This window comes from Procambarus clarkii, chromosome 43 (genome assembly GCF_040958095.1).
Source record: "Procambarus clarkii isolate CNS0578487 chromosome 43, FALCON_Pclarkii_2.0, whole genome shotgun sequence".
Classification (NCBI taxonomy): domain Eukaryota; kingdom Metazoa; phylum Arthropoda; class Malacostraca; order Decapoda; family Cambaridae; genus Procambarus; species Procambarus clarkii.
The window spans coordinates 37087485-37107263 of record NC_091192.1 but is presented as its reverse complement, the minus strand read 5'-3'; the positions used below and the strand labels follow the sequence as shown (position 1 = coordinate 37107263).

General features: G+C 44.5%; 1 protein-coding gene across 3 annotated transcripts in view; it reads left to right on the top strand.

The window, feature by feature from the left end:
* LOC123755796 (connector enhancer of ksr) overlaps positions 1–19779 on the top strand; it is an 81836-nt gene that overhangs the window by 40377 nt on the left and 21680 nt on the right. The window contains exons 11-14 of one of the 3 annotated variants that reach the window (XM_045738609.2): positions 1000–1497; positions 6863–6987; positions 10373–10505; positions 17462–17590. In XM_045738609.2, the coding sequence (XP_045594565.2) occupies positions 1000–1497; positions 6863–6987; positions 10373–10505; positions 17462–17590 (885 nt within the window). Of the gene's footprint in view, positions 1–996; positions 1498–6862; positions 6988–10372; positions 10506–17461; positions 17591–19779 lie in introns of all 3 variants that reach the window. The other 2 variants (XM_045738608.2, XM_045738611.2) reach the window with 2 other exon arrangements.

The window sequence follows — 19779 nt, the reverse complement described above, 5'->3', positions numbered from 1 at the left end:
TTCAGTAAGTTGTGTGTTTTATGAGATCAACTTGCAGTTTGTTGACAGTGGTATGTCACCTGTGGCAATTTAGTTGACATAGCAAGAACAATCTCACAGCCTTGTGAAATAATTTATCTGTCCTGGGCCCTTATTTTAGTCTACAGTCACATTAATGCCGCGCAAAGAAAAAGTTATTCAAAATTACTCTTACGAGCTTTTTATCGCATAATGTAACTTCATTTCAGTAATTACTCTTATTTGTACCAATGTTATGCCAGTGTTAAAATTTTTGGAATTTTTTAGTAATATTTCACAATTTAAATCAGATTAATTTTGTTACATATGACTTATAAGAGTGATCCTTAGTTCTCAACAAATCAGATTCTCTGAAGTACAGTTTTCAATATAAACAAATGGTCAGAGCTTTGTTTTTCACCACATAATATTATTAACTTGGTGTTAATGAAGGTGTGTGGGTATGGCTGGGATGTGAAGTGAATATGGAACGGCTGGAAAGTAAGTTTTCATTTAGTTTCTCCATTTGGATGTGGGCATGTATGGTAAGCGTGGTACCCTATAGATGTGGCATGAGCACGGGTGTAGATGTGAGGCAGATATGGGAGTCGTTTTATGAATGCGAGTGGAAATATGATAAAGTACTGTATGCTTATTATTTTTATTTTTTACATTAAAAGCATTTTCTTTCAAAGCAGTCTCTTGGAAGGTAAAAATTTACGAAAGCAGTTTTAGTTCGTAACTATTTTTGTTCAGTAGTTGCATTTTAACATTTGTATAATATTTTCTTCAATGATCAATATTGCTTGTGCTCCTAATATTTTTCTTTCCTAATACTATACTTTAATATTATTGTGATTAATAATGTAGTTGCCTCCAGCTGGTGCATGTCATAATTTGGTCTAAACTTGGTGGAACATAAAGCTTGTTTATGTGATGTATTTCCTGCCTGGGCTTTGTAATTGGCTGACTACATAGATGCATGGTTGCTCTCCTCAGCAGTCATCTCTGGAGATGTTACTCCTGTGATCCCCCACCTGGGCATCGCCTCTGGCAGGGACTCCCCTGGTGAGGTGCTGCCACCTGTCCCCGCCACCATCATAACCTCGGCAGTGATGACCGTCGGGGCTGGTACTACAGAGCATGTCAGGTCCCAGGTGGTGTTCCCCGTGGGGGCGGCCGTCTCGGATCAAGCTTCTTCAGAGCTCGTTAATAAAGCGGACGTTAATTCTGGTGCCGGGGAGGTACACGGCAGTGGCGGTGCTGGTGGTGGTAACAGGAAACTTGGCTCTAGTGACGGTGGTTTTATTAATAGCAACGATGGAAGAGTTAGTACAAGTAGCAGTGGGATTAGTGGTGTTGAGAGCATGAACAGTCAGCAAGTGGTTCCTTCCTCTGCCTGCCAACCCTCCACATCCTCAGCAGCAGCAGTGGTGCTCAGGGAGACACGTAGCAGTTCCCCATCTGTGTGGCGACGTGGTTTCCTGGTGTCAGATCGTGGTAAGGGACCTTCAAACACCTGTGTATGTGATTACAAATCTTCTGACAACATTCCTTGTGAGAGGATTTTGCTTATACAGTAGTAACAATACCTTAATGTGCAACTGAACTATTTATGCATGCCTTATTTACATTGTATTTTTACACCGAAGTTCATTTGGCTTTCTTCCTATTTTTAGCTTAGGATTTTTGCTTATACCTGTTTCTATGTGGTCATATATACAATAAAGTTTATCAGCTTTTACACTTACTGAAGCTCCTTTGGCAGGGAGCTTGGCTAATTATTAATTACTTGGCAGTTTAACTCCTCCTTCGTGTTCATTGAACTCGATGCACCACCTATTATACCAGCTTGTGTTCATTGTACCCCACTGAACTAACTACACTTCCTGAACTTATTTCACTCCTGTACTCATTACACAACTCTCTACTCATTTTATTCTCTATTCATTGCACTTACCATAGTTACTCCACTTTTGGTATTAAATAATCATTTAATTAATCGGCCTGTTCATGTCACGGGAGAGGCTAGCCAAGAGATATCATATTTTATTGGCTTCTTGCAATCAAACCATGTCTAGACATGTGTGTTTCATATCTCTCTACAGTGATATTTTTCCTTATTTTCTAGTTTTCTAAATAAAATTTGTGTTCTGGACTACTTAATGTCGAGTGTTGCATGTAGCTATTTAATATGCAAGTAGTGCATGAAAATTTAATTTATGTTTTTCCCTTTAGTTATCTGTTAACAGGTTAGAACAGTACTTGTTTGCCCAACATACGAGCATCCTCCCAGTATATTCTTCATAACTGTGTGCGTCTCAGTAAGTCTCTCGTGAGGGGCAAATACAAGTAATATATTGCAGTAAACCTCTGAATTTATCTTGCTCATATCATGTTGAGATTTTTCCAGGCTGTTGTACTCTAGGAAAGTGTTAGTATCAATAGATTATTTAGTAAAAAATTGTACAGTTCGGTCATTATGAATTGTCTGATCTTTGGTAGAGAGCAGGTTAACCCCTGCACTGCACACCTTTTAAAGTGACATTCCAGTGAGTGCCGAAAATAAATTATTCTAAAAACAGTAGTTTTCTGGGGGGAGCCTCCTTCGGCTCCCCGGAGCTTATCTAGCCTAATATTGGAACTTTTAGACTTTGGCATCAATTTGAATGGAGTTCTTAGGCCTACCGGGGACCACGAGCCAGAACCTGGCCCCCTCAGAGAGGCACAAGGAGCAATAGCCTATAGAAATGCAAATGTGATTTGGAGCATTCTATGTATGTCATCTACTGGATCAGGCACCCAGAAAGGTAAGCACCCCAAAACAAACCCCTATTCTGGTTGAAACTACTAATAAAAGTAAAACGAGTGGACAGACCTCCAAAGGAAAACGAGCAAATAAGCATGACGTCACCACGTTGCCGCGCCACTGTCTGCACAGCTCCCCCCTTCATGGGAGGGGGAAGGGGGAGCCCCATCCCTCGCACCGGCTACCTAGGGCGCCTAACAGCTGGTAGGACTATGAATCCAGCGCTTTGGATTCATAGTCCTGAGGTTCCGGGTTTGATCTTCGGTGGAGGTGGAAACAAATGGGCAAATGTTTCTTTCACCCTGATGTCCCCTGTTACCTAGCAGTAAATAGGTACCTGGGAGTTAGACAGCTACTATGGGCTACTTCCTAGGGGGTGTGTAACAAAAAGGAGGCCTGGTCAAGGACTGGGCCGCGGGGACGCTAAGCCCTGAAATCATCTCAAGGTAACTTCAAAAAGATAACCCACACCTCCGGTTCTCAGCTGATGTGTTTGAGGCTTGGTCGTGTGACTCCAGCTCCTGTTTCTTGTCTCATTGCTGTGCCTTGTGTTTAGTGCTGTCTTCAGGGTGGTGCTTGAGCTGGGAGTAATCTTCACTGGTACTCGGGCTGCATGTGCTTCGGATTCCCTTCCCTAAGTGTCCTGTAAGTACTGCCCTTGGGGCTTGGGGGTTATCTCCTGCAAGTCACCTTAGGGTCTATCTCTGTTGGTCTTTTTGCTGCTCGATAATTGACCGCCCTGAGTATGCTGGGGGTTTCCTCCTCCCTTGTTTACCTTGGGGTAAGGGGTAATTTGCACTGGTAGGGGCGCGGGGTACTACAGAGCTAGTTGTTACCTATTATAGCAACCGACTCTGTTCCGCCTGGGTACGTTGTCCTCTTGTTCTTTTTCTGCCTGATGAGGGGTCTGCCTTTTGGTCCGTTGCCCCCTGTCTATGACTTAGGTTTTATATATCTGTTTCTGGGTGGTACCCCATGCCAGGCCCCCCGTAAGTGGACACGTCCCGAGGGTTCAGCTTTTAGCAATTTTGATCGGTAGACTTGGGCACTGGTTTGCAGTACCCTGCCTAGGCTTACCCTTAGCCCTTAGCGATACCAGTCTAAGGGCCCTGGAAAACCCTGCGGGGGCACAAGGGGTTCGTTGGATGCGACCGCTGGATCTCCTCTCACCTTGTGCGAGTTTAAGGGTTGCTCTGTCCCCTTGTCTCAGGGTGACTCTCGCTGTTTTTGCCTCCGTCAAGCTGCCTGTTGGGTCGGTGACACATTCGACCCAGAGTCCTGTGAGAATTGTTGCTTGTTTGTGACTCGATTCATCCGGTCCACTGATGACTTTATACAGGGTGCAGACGGCTCAGGCCTTGAGGCTTGAGCCGTCTTCTTCACTTATAATCTTCACAGATTTGTAATCTTCAGCTTCATAAAAATTAAGTCAGTTTAGCACCCCACCTGACCCCAAGGGCAGTTTACAGGATTAAAACTTTTTTTTCTAGAGGGAACCCCGTCGTCTTCTGAAGCTTATCCAGGCTGATAAGCTAATTTCAGACTTTGGCATCAGTCATGTGTATTTAGTTCTGTGGGCCTACCAGGGACCACGAGCCAGAACCTGGCCCCCCCTCTAGAGAGGCAGGGGGAGCAATGGCCTATAGAAACCCCCGTGTGATTGGAAGCATTCTATGTTTGCCATCGACCGAGTTAGGCACCCAGAAAGGTAGGCGTCCCAAAACAAACCCCCTATTCTGGTGAAAATTGTTACCAAAAGCCGAACAAGTGGATAGAACTCCCCAAAAAGAAACAAGCAAATGAGCATGACGTCACGTGTCACGCCGCTGTCTGCACAGCTCCCCCTCTTCCTGGGAATGGGGGAAGGGGGAGCCCCAGAGCCCTCGTGCCGGCTATCCACCCTTCAGTTCTAAGGCTGATGCTAGAGGCAGAGGTCGTGTGCGCTGGCTCACTGTGTTAGATAATGTTCCAGTGGTCTGTCGGGTATTTCTCCACAGTGCTGACATTTCCTCTCATCTTCCGGAACCTGTAAGCCTATTTACCATGCATATGGGTATCCACTCCTGATGTGATGTAAGTGTACTTCTGTTGTTCTACTGCTCCCTTTCATCAAACTAAGTGGTTCATAGTTGGTTGAATTCTTTTACCAACCTGCAGATCCTAATGTTGCAACTGCTGTTGTGGTTACTGTACATCTTTTGCATTGCTCCGTTTCTAATTACTTTCTTAATTTGTGATACTCTGTGGTATGTAAATGTCCACATTTCTTCTCCTAGTTCCAAGTTTTGCAGCTTCGTCTGCAATGTCAAGCTCTTCCTTTGTCCATGTGTTGCATGGCAGTGGACTATATGCATTTATGATCATTAGTTTATCATCCTGATCATCCTGCTTGCAGATCTCCAGTGCTTTTACGTCAACCTCTCGTGGATTGGCAATCATTACTTTGTTTACCTTTAGGTGTTCTTTCACCAGCACAGCAACGCCACCACCTTTCATAATGTTTGTGTCCCGTCTCCAAACTGAGTTGCCCCTTGGGAATATGACCTCATTTAAAATATCATCTTCAAGTTTGACCTCCATGAGTGCAACAGTGTCTGCTGTCTGCAGCGGTATTACATCAATCAACTTCAGTATCTTTCATGTCACTCCATCTATGTTGGTGTATACAATTTTCAGGAACATGTTCCCTCTCTCCTTATTCTTCACTACCCCTTTCTCTAGCAATTTTGTTGGATTGCCTTTTTGTACCATTTTACTGGTCTGCCTACCCATATCACTTTGTAGAAAAAAGAATTGATTTCTTCTTTATTCCTGCTCTCATTTAGACATTTTACATCTACAAGGTTCAGTTTCAGGTTCTCTGTCTTCTTTTGAAAGATCTCGTCTTGACGACCACACTTTCCCATCCTCATCACTTTGTAATTTTCTAGCATTCCTTTGTACTTCTTCCATCTGTTTGGCACCGTTTAGGGGTGATCCTCGAAGGTCGATTTTTCCCTTTTATGTACCTGCCAATTCTCCTGTAGTCGCAGACATTTTCTATGGTTGTCAGACCTTCCACGAGGCCAACAATTTTATCCAGTACTTTAGCTGCTTTTACATCTCTGTCTGACCTAGATGTTGTCTCCTTTTCTCTGCAACCAAAACGTATAAGGGACTTCGATAGACTGTGTTTTGCACCAATTTCGAGTTTGATGCCAGTTCCTGTCTGACTTCCAGCCTAATTTTTGTTTTATCCTGATTGCTGCAGTGTTTGGATTCCTTGTCTACTGCTTCTATTCTTTCCTTCTTCTCTGCCACTTGTGCATAGTTGAGTTGCATATCCTTCTTGCACTGTTCTATTCCCTGTGTTACCTTTGTACTGTACTCCATCTGTACTGACAAAAGCTGTTTCTCTTGTTGAATTTCCTTACCTAACCTTTTGTAGTCATTTATGTTTTAATTTGCTTTAACTTCTTCCAAATTTATTTTGAGTTTATTTTCCTCTTCCATGGCTTTGCAGTTTGTTTCATAGTGATTCTTGTCATTGCATAAGTCTTTCACTAACCCCTCAAGACCTGACACTTTGCTACTCAAGTAGTCATTACTCTCTCTCAATTTGCTGATTATGTCTACATGAGAGTTCACTATAATATCTAATTTTGCCAACTTGTTGTGTAGACTGCTTATATCAAAGCTTTCTTCGTTGAAATCACCAAACTCTAGCTCTGTTTTGTTTTACTTCTTGCTGGCAGCCATCTTGAATTTTGTCGTCTGCACTGTTAACACTAAGGCAACTTTTTCTCACCCAATTTGTTTACTTTCTCTGGCACATTCATGTTATCTCACCTATTTTTCAAAAGCACTATACCTTTATGTTCCTTGGGACACCACTCACTATCATCAACCTGTTCTACAATACTTAGGAATTTTGAAATATCCTGGAGCTCCACTGATGCAGGTGTTGACACTAGGGGTGTGTGTTTAACTGTTTGCGTGCATGTATGTATACATAGGGTGTATTGACCTGGATATGTTCATGCATTCAAGAATTGTGATAAATGTCAATTTTTTCAGGAAGTAGGAGAATTTCTTGCCGTGAACTTGGCCAAGGAGACCATCAAGGGTGGCTGCACCGTCGACGTGATAACAAAGGATTTCTCCTTCCACATCGCTGGGAACGTCGTTGGTTCATCTTGAAGGTGTGTGTCAAAGTTCTTGGTAAATGGTGCTGCATGACACTCTCACCCACTTGTTTTTGTGTGTTTTTAGCACTTTATTTGGTGTTGTCATGATGATGATCATTATACTATTTCCTCACATTGAGAGGGCGGGGAGGCTGGAGATGGCGTAGATGCAGGAGCGGTATTGTGAAAGACGGTTAAAGGTACAGTACTTTAAAATCACACTTCATCTTATTTTACACTTGTCGCGATAATGAAACTTAGGTTTCTTGTGCAACCATTATTTGATTTGGTGCAAAAGATTTTCTAGTTGAACCTTTGCCGGCAGTTTCCATACTACGTCTCGGTTTGAATTCAGGTTTGATCATACGGATATTGTACGCAAACGTCCAAAACATATCTTTTAACATTACTACGTTTAAAAACACTCGCTGCAGTGCTGTATAGAAAAAATGTGAAATTTAATTATACCAGTTGTGTAGGTTGTCAGTAAATGATATACATTATCATTGCCTCATTTCCACCCCCCCCCCCTCTTGCAGTGAGGTAACATGCATCCAGAGGAAAGAAAGGCGAGTTATAATATAGAAAAAAAAAAGTTATAGCTTTTAAATGATGAAAACTTTAAAAGTATCACTTGTCCATTCATTATATCACACTGTACAGCATTGAGGATAAACACACACTACAATACTCCAGCAGTCTTCCATGACAACACCCAAAGACCAGGTGGACAAATGCTCTTTGTTTATTATCATGCTCATTGTATGCGGATACAGCACTTTCACTCTCTGCTTTTACAAGGGGCTTCAAATCAGCCATGTTGCATACCACAGCTGATGGGTCGTCCACATCTGATGTTTCCTATATTTTCTCCCTATCTTGCCATTCACCGTGTTTTTGTTATTTAAACTTTTCATTTATCATTTACTCTCATCTTGCATAGTAATTTTTTTTGTCTCCTCCCTTATTGACTTTGTAATTTGTCCATAAAATCTACTTTTTCTTACCATCAGCTGCTGCTGCCACTGCCTTAATCCAGCAAGCAATTCTTGTCATTATTTTGCAGTTTCACACATGTCCCTGGTATGCTCAACCAAACATTGTATTCATGGCACCTAAGGGTCATGTGTGTATAATCTTTCTCAGAGATCACTATTGACTCCGTTTTGTATTCGTTTACCAATTCTCTCTCGCTTGTCTTGTCAACTTTTATTCTTTATTCCTCTGAGGTACCATCACCCTTTCACCCTTAATCTTGCATAGTACATACGTGATCAGACAGACCTTTGGAAATTCCTCTCGCTGCACACACACATGTATGCACACTTCTCTAAACAGTCAATTAGATATTTGTGCACCTACATCATTTACTCAGTTCAATATCTAGGGGGGGGGAATTAGTATTTAGTAAGTATCCACTCAATTTAACGGCCTCTTTTATACCGATCCGCCGGTAATAACGACCGGTTTGGGAGACCGGTATTTAGAGCCTCATATAACGGTCTGAGGGTCGATATTACCGAAGGTCGGTATTGGGTTTGTCTTGGCATCAGAGGGTCCTCACATAGCAAGCAGGCCCCCTACCCCTTTCATCCCCTCCCTCACCCTCACTGAACCTCTTCCCCCCACACCCTCACTTTCTGCCTCCCCCCCCCCCCCAAAGACCCTTCTGGGAAATGGCTCAGTAGACTGCCAGCCAGCCAGAGACAGCTTGGAGAGTCTCCATCTAATACAATAAAACATTCATGAAACAAGTATTTTATAACTTTTTATTATCCTAATAATATTACTAAACAAAATCTGTAAGCAAAAATATATATGATGTACATCCAGAATTTAATTAAAAAACATCTGGTTAACTGGGGTCAAGTGTGTTAGGCTCATCAGTGAGCCAGTCCCTTCCCCACCACCGACACCCCTCCCCCCCATACTTCCCATACACACGCTATCTGCTTCACCCCAAGAACCATAGCTCCATCCCTCTCTCTCCCTTCATCAATCCATCCTACCATCCATCTCCATCCTACCATCCATCTCCATCCTACCATCCATCTCCATCCTCTCCCTCCCTGCCTACCACCCAGCCTCTGCCTGCCTGTCTGCCTGCCACCCAGCCTCTGCCTGCCTTCCTCCCTCTCTCCTTGCCTCTCCCTCCGTGCCTACCACCCAGCCTCTGCCTGCCTCCCTCCCAAGCTCTGCCTCCCTTCCTCCTTGCCTCTCCCTCCCTGCCTACCTCCCAGCCTCTCCCTGCCTGCCTCCCTCCCAAGCTCTGCCTCCCTTCCTCCTTGCCTCTCCCTCCCTGCCTACCTCCCAGCCTCTCTCTGCCTGCCTGCCTCCCTTCCTCCTTGCCTCTCCCTGCCTGCCTGCCTCCCTTCCTCCTTACCTCTCCCTCCCTGCCTACCTCCCAGCCTCTCCCTGCCTCCCTTCCTCCTTGCCTCTCCCTCCCTGCCTACCACCCAGCCTCTCCCTGCCTCCCTTCCTCCTTGCCTCTCCCTCCCTGCCTACCACCCAGCCTCTTCCTGCCTGCCTGCCTGCCTCCCAAGCTCTGCCTTCCTCCTTACCTCTCCCTGCCTGCCTACTACCCAGCCTCTCCCTGCCTCCCAAGCTCTGCTTTCCTCCTTACCTCTCCCTGCCTGCCTACCTCCCAGCCTCTCCCTGCCTGCCTGCCAACATTTCAGCCTTTCCATCCCTGCCTGCCTGCCCATCCACCCACCAGTCAGCCATCATTGACACAACGAGTGCACTTGGAGCCGACATGGTGCACGGATGTTCCTTGATTGTGCCGATATGTCCAACAAAGTCACGGAATGAATACTCCAGCCTCATGACAAAACAATGTGCCGTGAATCTGTGACGTCACAGGGTAGAAGGACCCAGTAGCTGTCTGTATAAAATATATCTTACCTGAATGTTACTTGAAAAATTACCAACACTTAACTTTGGAAATACCGGAGCTCCGGAAATAACGACCAGGGTACAGCCCCATATAGGCCATTAAATCGAGTGGATACTGTTAATTGGTTGAGAGGCAGGCTGAAAGAGCAGAGCTTAACCCCCACAAGCACAACTAGGTGAATACAGTGCATATGCACTAACAATTCCCTCCTTTACTCTTTTAAACTTGAATTTATTACTTAAATACTGTACCGATAACTGCAATACAAGACATTACTCATTGTATCATACTACTCTTCATTCATTCATTAAATATACTCCTTCCTTCCTTCCTTTCACTTTCATTCCTGTTCTTACAACATTTACTTTATTCCACTCTCATTTCCAATTTTTCTATCATATATGTATATTATTTTCATACAATTACAAATTTCAGTCTTAGGTGAATAGCCAGTTTTCAGACATGCCATCCAGATAGGCTTAATGGATTGATTAACATCTGCAGAAGAACTACCTGTATGGTTATCGTGACCGTGAGGCTGTGCGGGCCGACTCCCTCATATACCTTCCGGGCTTCCATGTGTGTCCCGCCACCGATGTCAAGGCCAAGAAATTTGCTTTCAAAATATATCATTCAAGTAAGTTATTATATAATGCAATCTATATTTTTTCCTTATAGAATGACAACTAGAGAGATCTCATTACTGTGGCTGGAACAGATTATTACTAAAGCACCACTTATCCCCACTAGAAACTACTGATGGTTTTGGCTTCCACCATCTCCACTTAACTAGTTCAAACTGTCTACCATTCTGTTTGCAAAAGTGAACTGTCTAATGTTTTTTGGCAGCTTTGTTTCCTTAGTTTGAACTTGTGTTTCTGGTTCTTGAAGTTGCAGTTTTCAAATGTTCTTTGTCAGTATTGTTGATACCTGTTATTATTTTGTGCACTGTGTTTGTCACCTATTTGTTTTCTTCTATCTTATAACTTTGGTATACAGTATTTAACTCCTGTAATCTCTCTCTCTGGTTCTCTCTTTCTCGGTTCCGGGAGCCATTTGGATGTACTCGCCTAGTTGTACTCCCCTAGTTGTGCTTGCAGGGGCTGAGCTTCGGCTCTTTGGTCCCTCTCTCCATCTCTTGACTGTCTATATGCTGTTGTACAGGTTCCTGAGTATATTGACCTCTATCATATCTACAAGAGCAGCAGAGTTCAGCAGCCCCCCTGGGTGTCTGAGCAGCCCTCTTCAGGGCACTACTCACCTCCATGGAGGAAGGGGCTAGAAAAGGTACCATAAACAAAGCCCGATTCAATTCACCCTGGCTAGCAAGCCGTGGGTGACAGGGATTCCCTACAGCGGTCAAAAAAATACAAAGAAAATAGGGAGGGTGCTCAATCTCAGTACTCGGAACGTTCAAACTCTGCTGGATAACAGCAAGGCAGACAGACTTGAAAGGCAAACTGCCCTAGTTGCAGGGAAACTAGCACACTACAATGTGGACATAACAGCACTTGGCAAAACTCACTTGGCTGACAAAATTCAGCTTACAGAACGTGGTGGTGGGTACATTTCTTTCTGGAGTGGTCGCAGTAGCACCGAACAACAAGAAGTTGGTGTTAGATTTGCCATCAGATGCCGCCTCTCCCAAAAACTTCCAACCTTCCAGAGGGTACCAACGACCGCTTATGATGCTCCAGCTTCCGCTTGGAAGCGAGAGAAATGCAACGCTGATCAGTGAGTATGCCCCTACCATGACCAACCCAGATGACTCAAAGAAAAAATTCTGAGGAACTCGACAACCTCATTGCAGCAGTCCCAAATTCAGAGAAGCTAATTATCCTCTGGGACTTCAATGCCAGAGTAGGGACAGACTACCAGACCTGGTAATGGATCATTGAAGACATGGCACTGGCAAGTGCAACAGCAATGGTCTTTTGCTCCTCACGTTGTGTGCTATGCGTGACCTCATCATCACCAACACACTGTTTCGCCTTCCCTCCTGCAACAAGACATTATGGATGCACCCACGCTTTAGGCATTGGTATCCGATAGATTATGTCATCACCAGGAAAAAAGACTGGCAGGATGTGAGAATAACTAAGGCCATGTGTGGTGCCGACTGCTGGACTGACCATCGCCTCAGTGTCCAAATGCAAACTTTGTATCCTGACCGCGAGAAGACCCCAAGGTCAGAAGACTGTAATGAGACTCGGTGTCTCTAAGCTAAAGAACAGCAAAGTTGCTGAATGATTCTTTAACAACCTAGAAGGCAGGAGGCTAGACACACCCCCAGATTGGCCAGGACAGCATCGAGGTGAGGTAGGCAGCCTTTAGAGATGCAGTCTACTCTACTACCCTTGAGCACCTTGGACCAGCAGCCTGCAAAAACCAGGACTGGTTTGATGAAAATGATGAGATACAGATATTGTTGTAAACAAAAACAATCACCTATTCTGTGGACACTAGAATGATCCTACATCACATGGGAATAAAGATGCTTTTGCCAGTGCCCAAAGAATGGTGCAAAGGAAACTGTGAAATACAGGATGTATGATTTAGCAAGAAGGCCAATGAAATCCAAGGTTATTCAGAGTCACAACAACAAGCGTTTCTATGATGCTCTGAAGGCTATACATGGACCACCGCCTTCTGGCTCTGCTTCCGTCCTCAGTGCAGATGGGACTCGACTGCTGACAAAGAAGCAGATCTTGGGCTGATAGGTGGAACACTTTGATCGGGTCTTCAACCGCCCTGCCTCAGCCAACGACAAGGCCATTGCTCGCCTACCTCAAGTGGAGATAAACCAGGATCTTTATAAACCTACCACAGAAGAAGTCAGGAAGGTCATCAAGCAGATTTTCTGAGGTAAAGCGCTAAGATCAGATGCAATCCCTGAAGAATTATACAAAACAGGGGCCCCCAGCCATGATGCAGAAACTGACAAAGCTTTTCCAGTCTGTGTGGCATGAAGGGGAGGTCCAACACAGTTAAAAGATGCCAGCATATTTCACATCTACAAGAGGAAAGGCAACTGGGAGTTTTGTGATAATCACTGGAGTATTTCATTCCTGTCCATCACTGGGAAGATCCTGGCTCGTATCCTGCTCAACCGCCTCCTTAAACACCTTGAGCAGGGTCTCCTCCCAGAAAGCCAATGTGACCCACGCAGAACGAGGAACTGTCGATATTTGTTGTACACCAGTTCACAGAAAAATGCTAAGAGCAACATAACCTCTTTGTGACCTTCATCGACCTGGCCAAGGCCTTCAATACGGTCAGCAGAGATGGCTTATGGAAAAAATGGAGAAGTTTGGCTGTCCCAGTAAATTTACTGTGATTGTCTGGCAGTTCCACGATGCCATAATGGCAAAAGTACTGGACAGTCAAAAGCCATCCCAGTGACGAACAGCATGAAGTGGGGCTGCGTTCTTGCCCCCAACACTCTTCAGCATGGTATTCTCAGCCATGCTCATTGATGCCTTCTGTGATTGCCAGATGGAATACCCATCAGATACAGGACTGACGATGGGCTGTTCAATCTTGGGCACCTACAGGCTGTTACAAAGGTGAAGAAAACTGTCATATGAGACTTCCTGTTTGCTGATGACTGCACCCTCAATGCCAACACAGAGTAAATGATGAAGCACAAAATGGACTGCTTCTCACAAGCCTGAGACAACTTCGGTCTCATCATCAGCACCAGAAAGACTGAAATCATGTACCAACCCGTGACCGAAATACCCTACATCACTGTCATGGGGCAGAACCTACAGGCAAAGGCATCATCTTGGCACCATACTCATAAGAGCGGTGGACTTCATGCAGAAGTCAACAGCAGAATCGCCAAGGCCAGGACTGCCTTCGGAACATTGTCAGAATGTTTGGGAGTGGAGAGCCCTCAGCCTTACCACCAAACTGAAGGGTCTACCGTGCAGTTGTACTCGCCACCCTTCTCTATGCCGGTGAGACCTAGACTGTCTACAGCAGACATGCCAAACACTTTCACTTGTGCTGTTTCCTCAGACTCCTCCACATCACGTGGCAGGACAAAATCCTGGACACAGAGATCCTGGAATGGGCTGGTATTCTCGGCTTCTACACCCTCCTACAGAAAACTCAGTGCAGATGGGCAAGGCACGTTGTCAGAATGCCTGACAGCCAATTGCCTAAACTGCTGTATGGTGAATTATGCCAGGGCACTCATTCTGTTGGGAGGCAGAAGAAATGATTCAAGGACTGCTTGAAGGTGACCCTCAAAGACCTGAACATCAACACCAATACTTGAGTCGCTTGCTCAGGACTGTCCAACTTGGAAAAGCAAAGTTACCACAGGGGCCCGTGCAGCAGAAAATAGATGGACTGCAGAGACCCAGAGGAAATGTGCCGCACGCAAAGCTAGAGCACCCTCCACCTCTGCAGCAGCACCCCTCCCACAAATGTCCAGTGTGTGGGCGAGCCTTCCTGATCCAGATTGGTCTTATCCTCCATCATCTGGCACACAGCCACCGATCTATGACCCAATATATTGAAGTCATGGTTAACTTCGCATCTGAAGGACGATCATCATCATCTACATTTGAAACTGTGAATGCAGTCAGCTTCCACCTTATCATTTCCTAATGCATCCCATTTACTAACTACTCTGACACTGAAAAAGTTTTTTCTAATGTATCTGTGGCTCATTTGGGTACTCGGTTTCCACCTGTGTCCCCCTGTGCTAGTACTACCCGTGTTAAATAATGTCTTCATCTACCCTGTCAATTTCCCCTGAGAATATTGTATGTGGTAATCATGTCTCCCTGAACTCTTCTGTCTTCCAGCGACATGAGATGCAATTCATGCAGCCTTTCCTCGTAACTCATAACTCTTACTTTTGGAATTAGTCTGGTGGCTTACCTTTGAACCTTTTCCAGCTTCATCTTATGCTTGATAAGATATGGACTCCATGCTGGAGCTTCATACTCCAGGATTGGTCTTATATGTGTGGTATTCAATGATCTGAATGGTTCCTTGCGCAGATTTCTAAAGGCAGTTCTGATGTTAACCAGCCTTGCATATGCTGTTGATAATATGCTTTTGATGTGTGTGTGTGTAAGTAAATATATACACACACACACACACAACATAGCTGTTTTCATACATATACTGTACCAATATTACAAGTGGTTCAAGAGGTGGCCCACAACTGTCTCTATCCAAAGCAATTTGTTTGTGGCGAGTTAGTTACTAATCCTACTCCATGCACCCACCCAGTTGGGTGGCAGCCGCACAGTCATGTGCATGCATTACCTACAGTAAGCAATCTTTGAATACTTGGCTAGGATTTCCGGCAGTACATCATTATGAAGTATTACATATTTCTCGAACGCCGTTGATAGGTATATCAGAATTTTGCATTTTTTTGAGGGGTGGGGGGGGGATTTGAATATATTGTGATGCAAAGTATGTGAATAGTTCTGCTGACAGAATTTACATTTAGTCAAGTCTACATGAGCATGTGGTGTAAACTCCCAGAGGTACTTGTAGCCGAGCCTAAGCCTAGCAGTAGTAACGTCTAGATGTCTGCTAACCTTATCGGATGATCCATAGATATGCAGTTCTTCCTGCATAATAGAATGATAATTGATGGAGTAACTAGTGTGAATTTCACTTTGCTTCAAGTCTACTATGTTTTGTTGCAGTTTCCTGTATATTGCTGCCCCCAGGCTGCTCTAAGGCCCTGGATGGCCAAAAGTGATGTCCAGCTCCTCTAAGTGGAGGGAAAGTGTAGTGGGCTCCTACTACACATACATAATGAAGTTCATTACTCTAAAATTGTTTGATCAAAACCCAGTTCCAAAACTCCATATGGATGGCAGTGTTTATAGGGGTTTCAGCAATAAGCAGAAACTAGGAACATAAAAACATTATTATATCAATAAATGCAAGACCTTGCATGTGGGGCATAACAATCCACATCACTACTACTAAATTAACAGCACTACCTTACAACAGATTGATGAAGAAAAGCACCTTGGAGTCAGAATCCATCATTCACTAAAAGTTGCACAACAAATGGGAGCGGCAGTAAAAAAAAAAAAGCTCGCCAAACCCTGGGAATAATCGAGTGTACCTTTACCTTTAAGGAAAACAAGGTAATCATTCAATTGAATAAGTCTGCTGTGTCCCCACCTGGTTTATTGCATCCAGGCATTGAGCCTCATCTTCAGAAAGAAAGTTGCACTGGAGAAGGTGCAACACCGGGCAACACAAATCATACGAGAGATGTCGAAACTCTGGTATCAGGAATGGTCGAGGGCCTCGGGGCTAACAACACTGCAGACCAGGCATGACAGGGCGGATGTCATCAAAACCTTTAAAATGCTGAACAATTTGGAAGATGTTGATCTGGACAATTTCAAAACGTAAGAGGTAACACGAACTAGGAGCAACGGGTTCAAGCTCAACAAGCCATAGTGTAGGACTGAAAACAAGAGATGCTTTTTCACCCATAGGGTTGTAAACCTGTGGAACCGCCTACCCGCCGATGCCGTAAATGCCAAATATCTGCTGTGTTTTAAAATACATCTGGAAAAGATCATCAGGGCAAATGGGGGACCTGTGACAAGCCACCGGCTTCCTGTCTTCATCGAGGTCACTAATATTAGTGGCCCTCAGGTAAATTCAGGTAACTTAGGATAATACTTGACTAAATTGCATTTGAAAAAGAACATTACAATGTTTGCAGTTCCAGGGTAAAGTGTCTTGTGTATTTGGGTTGACCAGCGGCACTAGTTCATGTTTGTTCTTGTATCAGTATTGATAACTCGGTTTTATATTTGCTACATTATTACCTTGTCGGTGAGGGCTTCGGTGTCATAGAAACTCTTTACACATATTGCAGCTCTCCAAATACCGTAGAAGTATAATTTCAATATGCTGGGTTTTAGGACTATTTCACAAGATGATCTACACATTACTGACAGACAAGTGGATAGATTGAGGAATGGATAGGGGGATAGAAAAATAGGTGGCAAGGTTAATCAAGAGGGAAATGAATAGATTGAGTTAGATTGACAACCTTCTGCTTGCTTCTGCTTGCTTCTGCCTGCTAATATGCATTAATGGTGAAAGTCAGTTTACTAGTTTGTGCCACGGATGTGCAAGCGTGTTCTGAATTAATGGTGTCAGAGGTCTTTTACCCCGTGTTCATGACTGAAGTAAATACTCACCGAGTCCAGAGAGTCAAGCAGCTCGATGCCGTATCTGTTAGAGATTGTGAGACCCAAGAAGTCTTTCGTGCTAGGTATGATGTGTAGCATATTTTACAAGTTTAAGGGATAGATTGATTGACAGACAGGCAGATGGACTGATTAACAGACAGGGGGATGGACAGATTGACAGATGGGGGGGGGGATGGACTGATAAATATATACTAGGATCATATCTTAATATTCACAAGCTGGACAAGGGTTTTGTTGTATTGATATTTATTTTGCCTCTGGGAATTAATCATTTTATAATGAGCATCTGTATTTGTAGTAGTTTCCACCATCAGTTTAAAGTTTGTGGCCCGGGACAGCAGTAACACAGGTGTTGAACTGGCTTTTGCAGGCGGAGCCACGTTTTACTTTGCTTGTGACACGAGTGAGGAGAGGAGCCGATGGATGAGTCAGATGGGCCTTTCGGCTATTACCTCCCTTGCATCCCAGAATCGTCACCAGCACGTACACCAACAGCAAGGTAAGTCACTCTTATTGTTTTTGTGGTTCTGTACATGAACACATTAACCTAAATGTGTCAAAAAATAGTACTGTACTTGTAAGTAAATTAAATGGGAAAATCACATATGATTGAAGCACAGGAGGAAATTGTAAATAGTGATTTAATAGTTTAAGGGGTTATCTTGAGATCTTGAGGTTATCTTGAGATATTTTCGGGGCTTTAGTGTCCCCACGGCCCGGTCCTCGACCAGCCCTCCACCCCCAGGAAGCAGCCCGTGACAGCTGACTAACACCCAGGTACCTATTTACTGCTAGGTAACAGGGGCATAGGGTGAAAGAAACTTTTGCCCATTGTTTCTCGCCGGCGCCTGGGATTGTGGTCGCCCAGGACCACAGAATCACAAGTCCAGTGTGCTGTCCGCTCGGCTGACCGGCTCCCACAATGGTTAAGGAACTTTGGATACCTCACTTGAATGTTTCCTAGATTAGGCTCAATTAAGTGGTCTGCTTTAATGTTAAGAAACCATGGTTTCATTGTGCAGTGTACTCCTGGGTATTTGCTAAGGTAGTATACAATGCTTCTCATGTAGTGACGAGGAAGGGGTGATTTTTAGAAAACAAACTGTCAAGAACTGTCCAGGTCCAAGAAGTCATTGATGGTGCTTAGAGAGAGAGATGGGAAGAAATCCTTATCCCTGTTCTTGACAGTTTTCTAAAAATTGCCACCTTCCTCATTCCTCCCAGCTTGTCCTTGCCTCCCTGAAAGCTAACAACGCTATTCTTATCTTTCCTTCTGGGACTACCTTCAGAAAGCTGATGTCTTCCTCTCTGACTCCCGCACATATGCTCCTCTGACTTCAAACCCTTTGGATTGCCTTAAAACTTCCTTCAACCTCAAGCTAAGACAGCTCTATAGTCTTTGTCCTTATCTCCTTGGCACTTTTTCTCCTGCCCACCTTCGTCACTCAGGACTTCATAGGAAGACTGCGCCTGCAGCCCTTATTCTTGATGTCAACTCTATTTACTAATGTTCCCCTTAATGAAATTCTTTCTTTCCTTAGTCATAAGGCGATTGAGTGCCTTCTTCATCTCCCACTTCCCACTGACGTTTTCTTCGAACTGATCAGACTGTATTAGATCAAACTCCTTCTCTTTAAACGGAAAATACTTCTCTCAAACTTTCGGTGTCGTAATGGGTTCCCTTCTCTCCCTGTTCTTGCCATTCTCTATATGGAATACTGTACTTTGAAAACGTGCTTCTTCCCACTATTGATACTCGTCCCTCTCTCTGGCTTTGCTATGTTGATGACTTTTCTGTGGGGAGCCCCATTGGGTCCTTGGAGCTATAGTGCTAATATACAGTACATTAGACCAGGGCTTTAGTCAATGGAGTTCTGCCTACCCGGGTCCACGAGCCAGAATCTGGCCCCCTTCAGAGAGGTGCAGGGAGCAATGGCCCTGGAAAACTTCCCTGTGGTTGGGGTTTATCTTATCTGCCATCGACCGGGGTTAGGCACTCAGAAAGGTAGGCACAACAAAACAGACCCCACAAGGTAAGAAAATGCAAACAATAGCCGAACAGAGAGGTAGATCTCCCTCAATTTCAAAGGAAACAAGCAAACATTACACCACGCTGTTGCGTCGCTTGTCTGTGCAGCTCTCCCCCCACCCCTGTGCCAGCTACTCCGCAACTTTAGTTAGTTGGCTAAAGTGATCCAGGGTGGACGTCATCTCTGGCCTCGGTTTCCAAGCAGAGTTTACCTTCATGGTGTCATCTGTGGTGTCATGGTTCAGGACACCTATGTGTAGTGGCCAGGTGTCCTGAAGAGTACCGGGCCTATGTACGCTTAGGGGCATCCTTCCCTATCCCTATCCCTATCCCTTCCCTAAGCGCCTTGTGAGTACCACCCTTGTGTTAGGGTTTTGGTGCTCGACACTTACTCCGCCCTTGGGGCCAGCTGGGGTTCCGTAGCCCTTCCTTCACCCCCTCCCCCCATCCCATTCAGTTACCATGTTCTTGGTAAACATCTCCTGCAGGAGTACCAATTGACTTCTTATGTTTTCACACACATCGACGTATATGATTAAATACCTTACAGCGCTGTATATAGATTATATTTTATTATGTACATCTGTATGAACTTATTGCCATGTTGGCAACAGAGTCGTTCTCGGCTGTCCAAGCCGCTGGCAGGTCACTACTCCCCT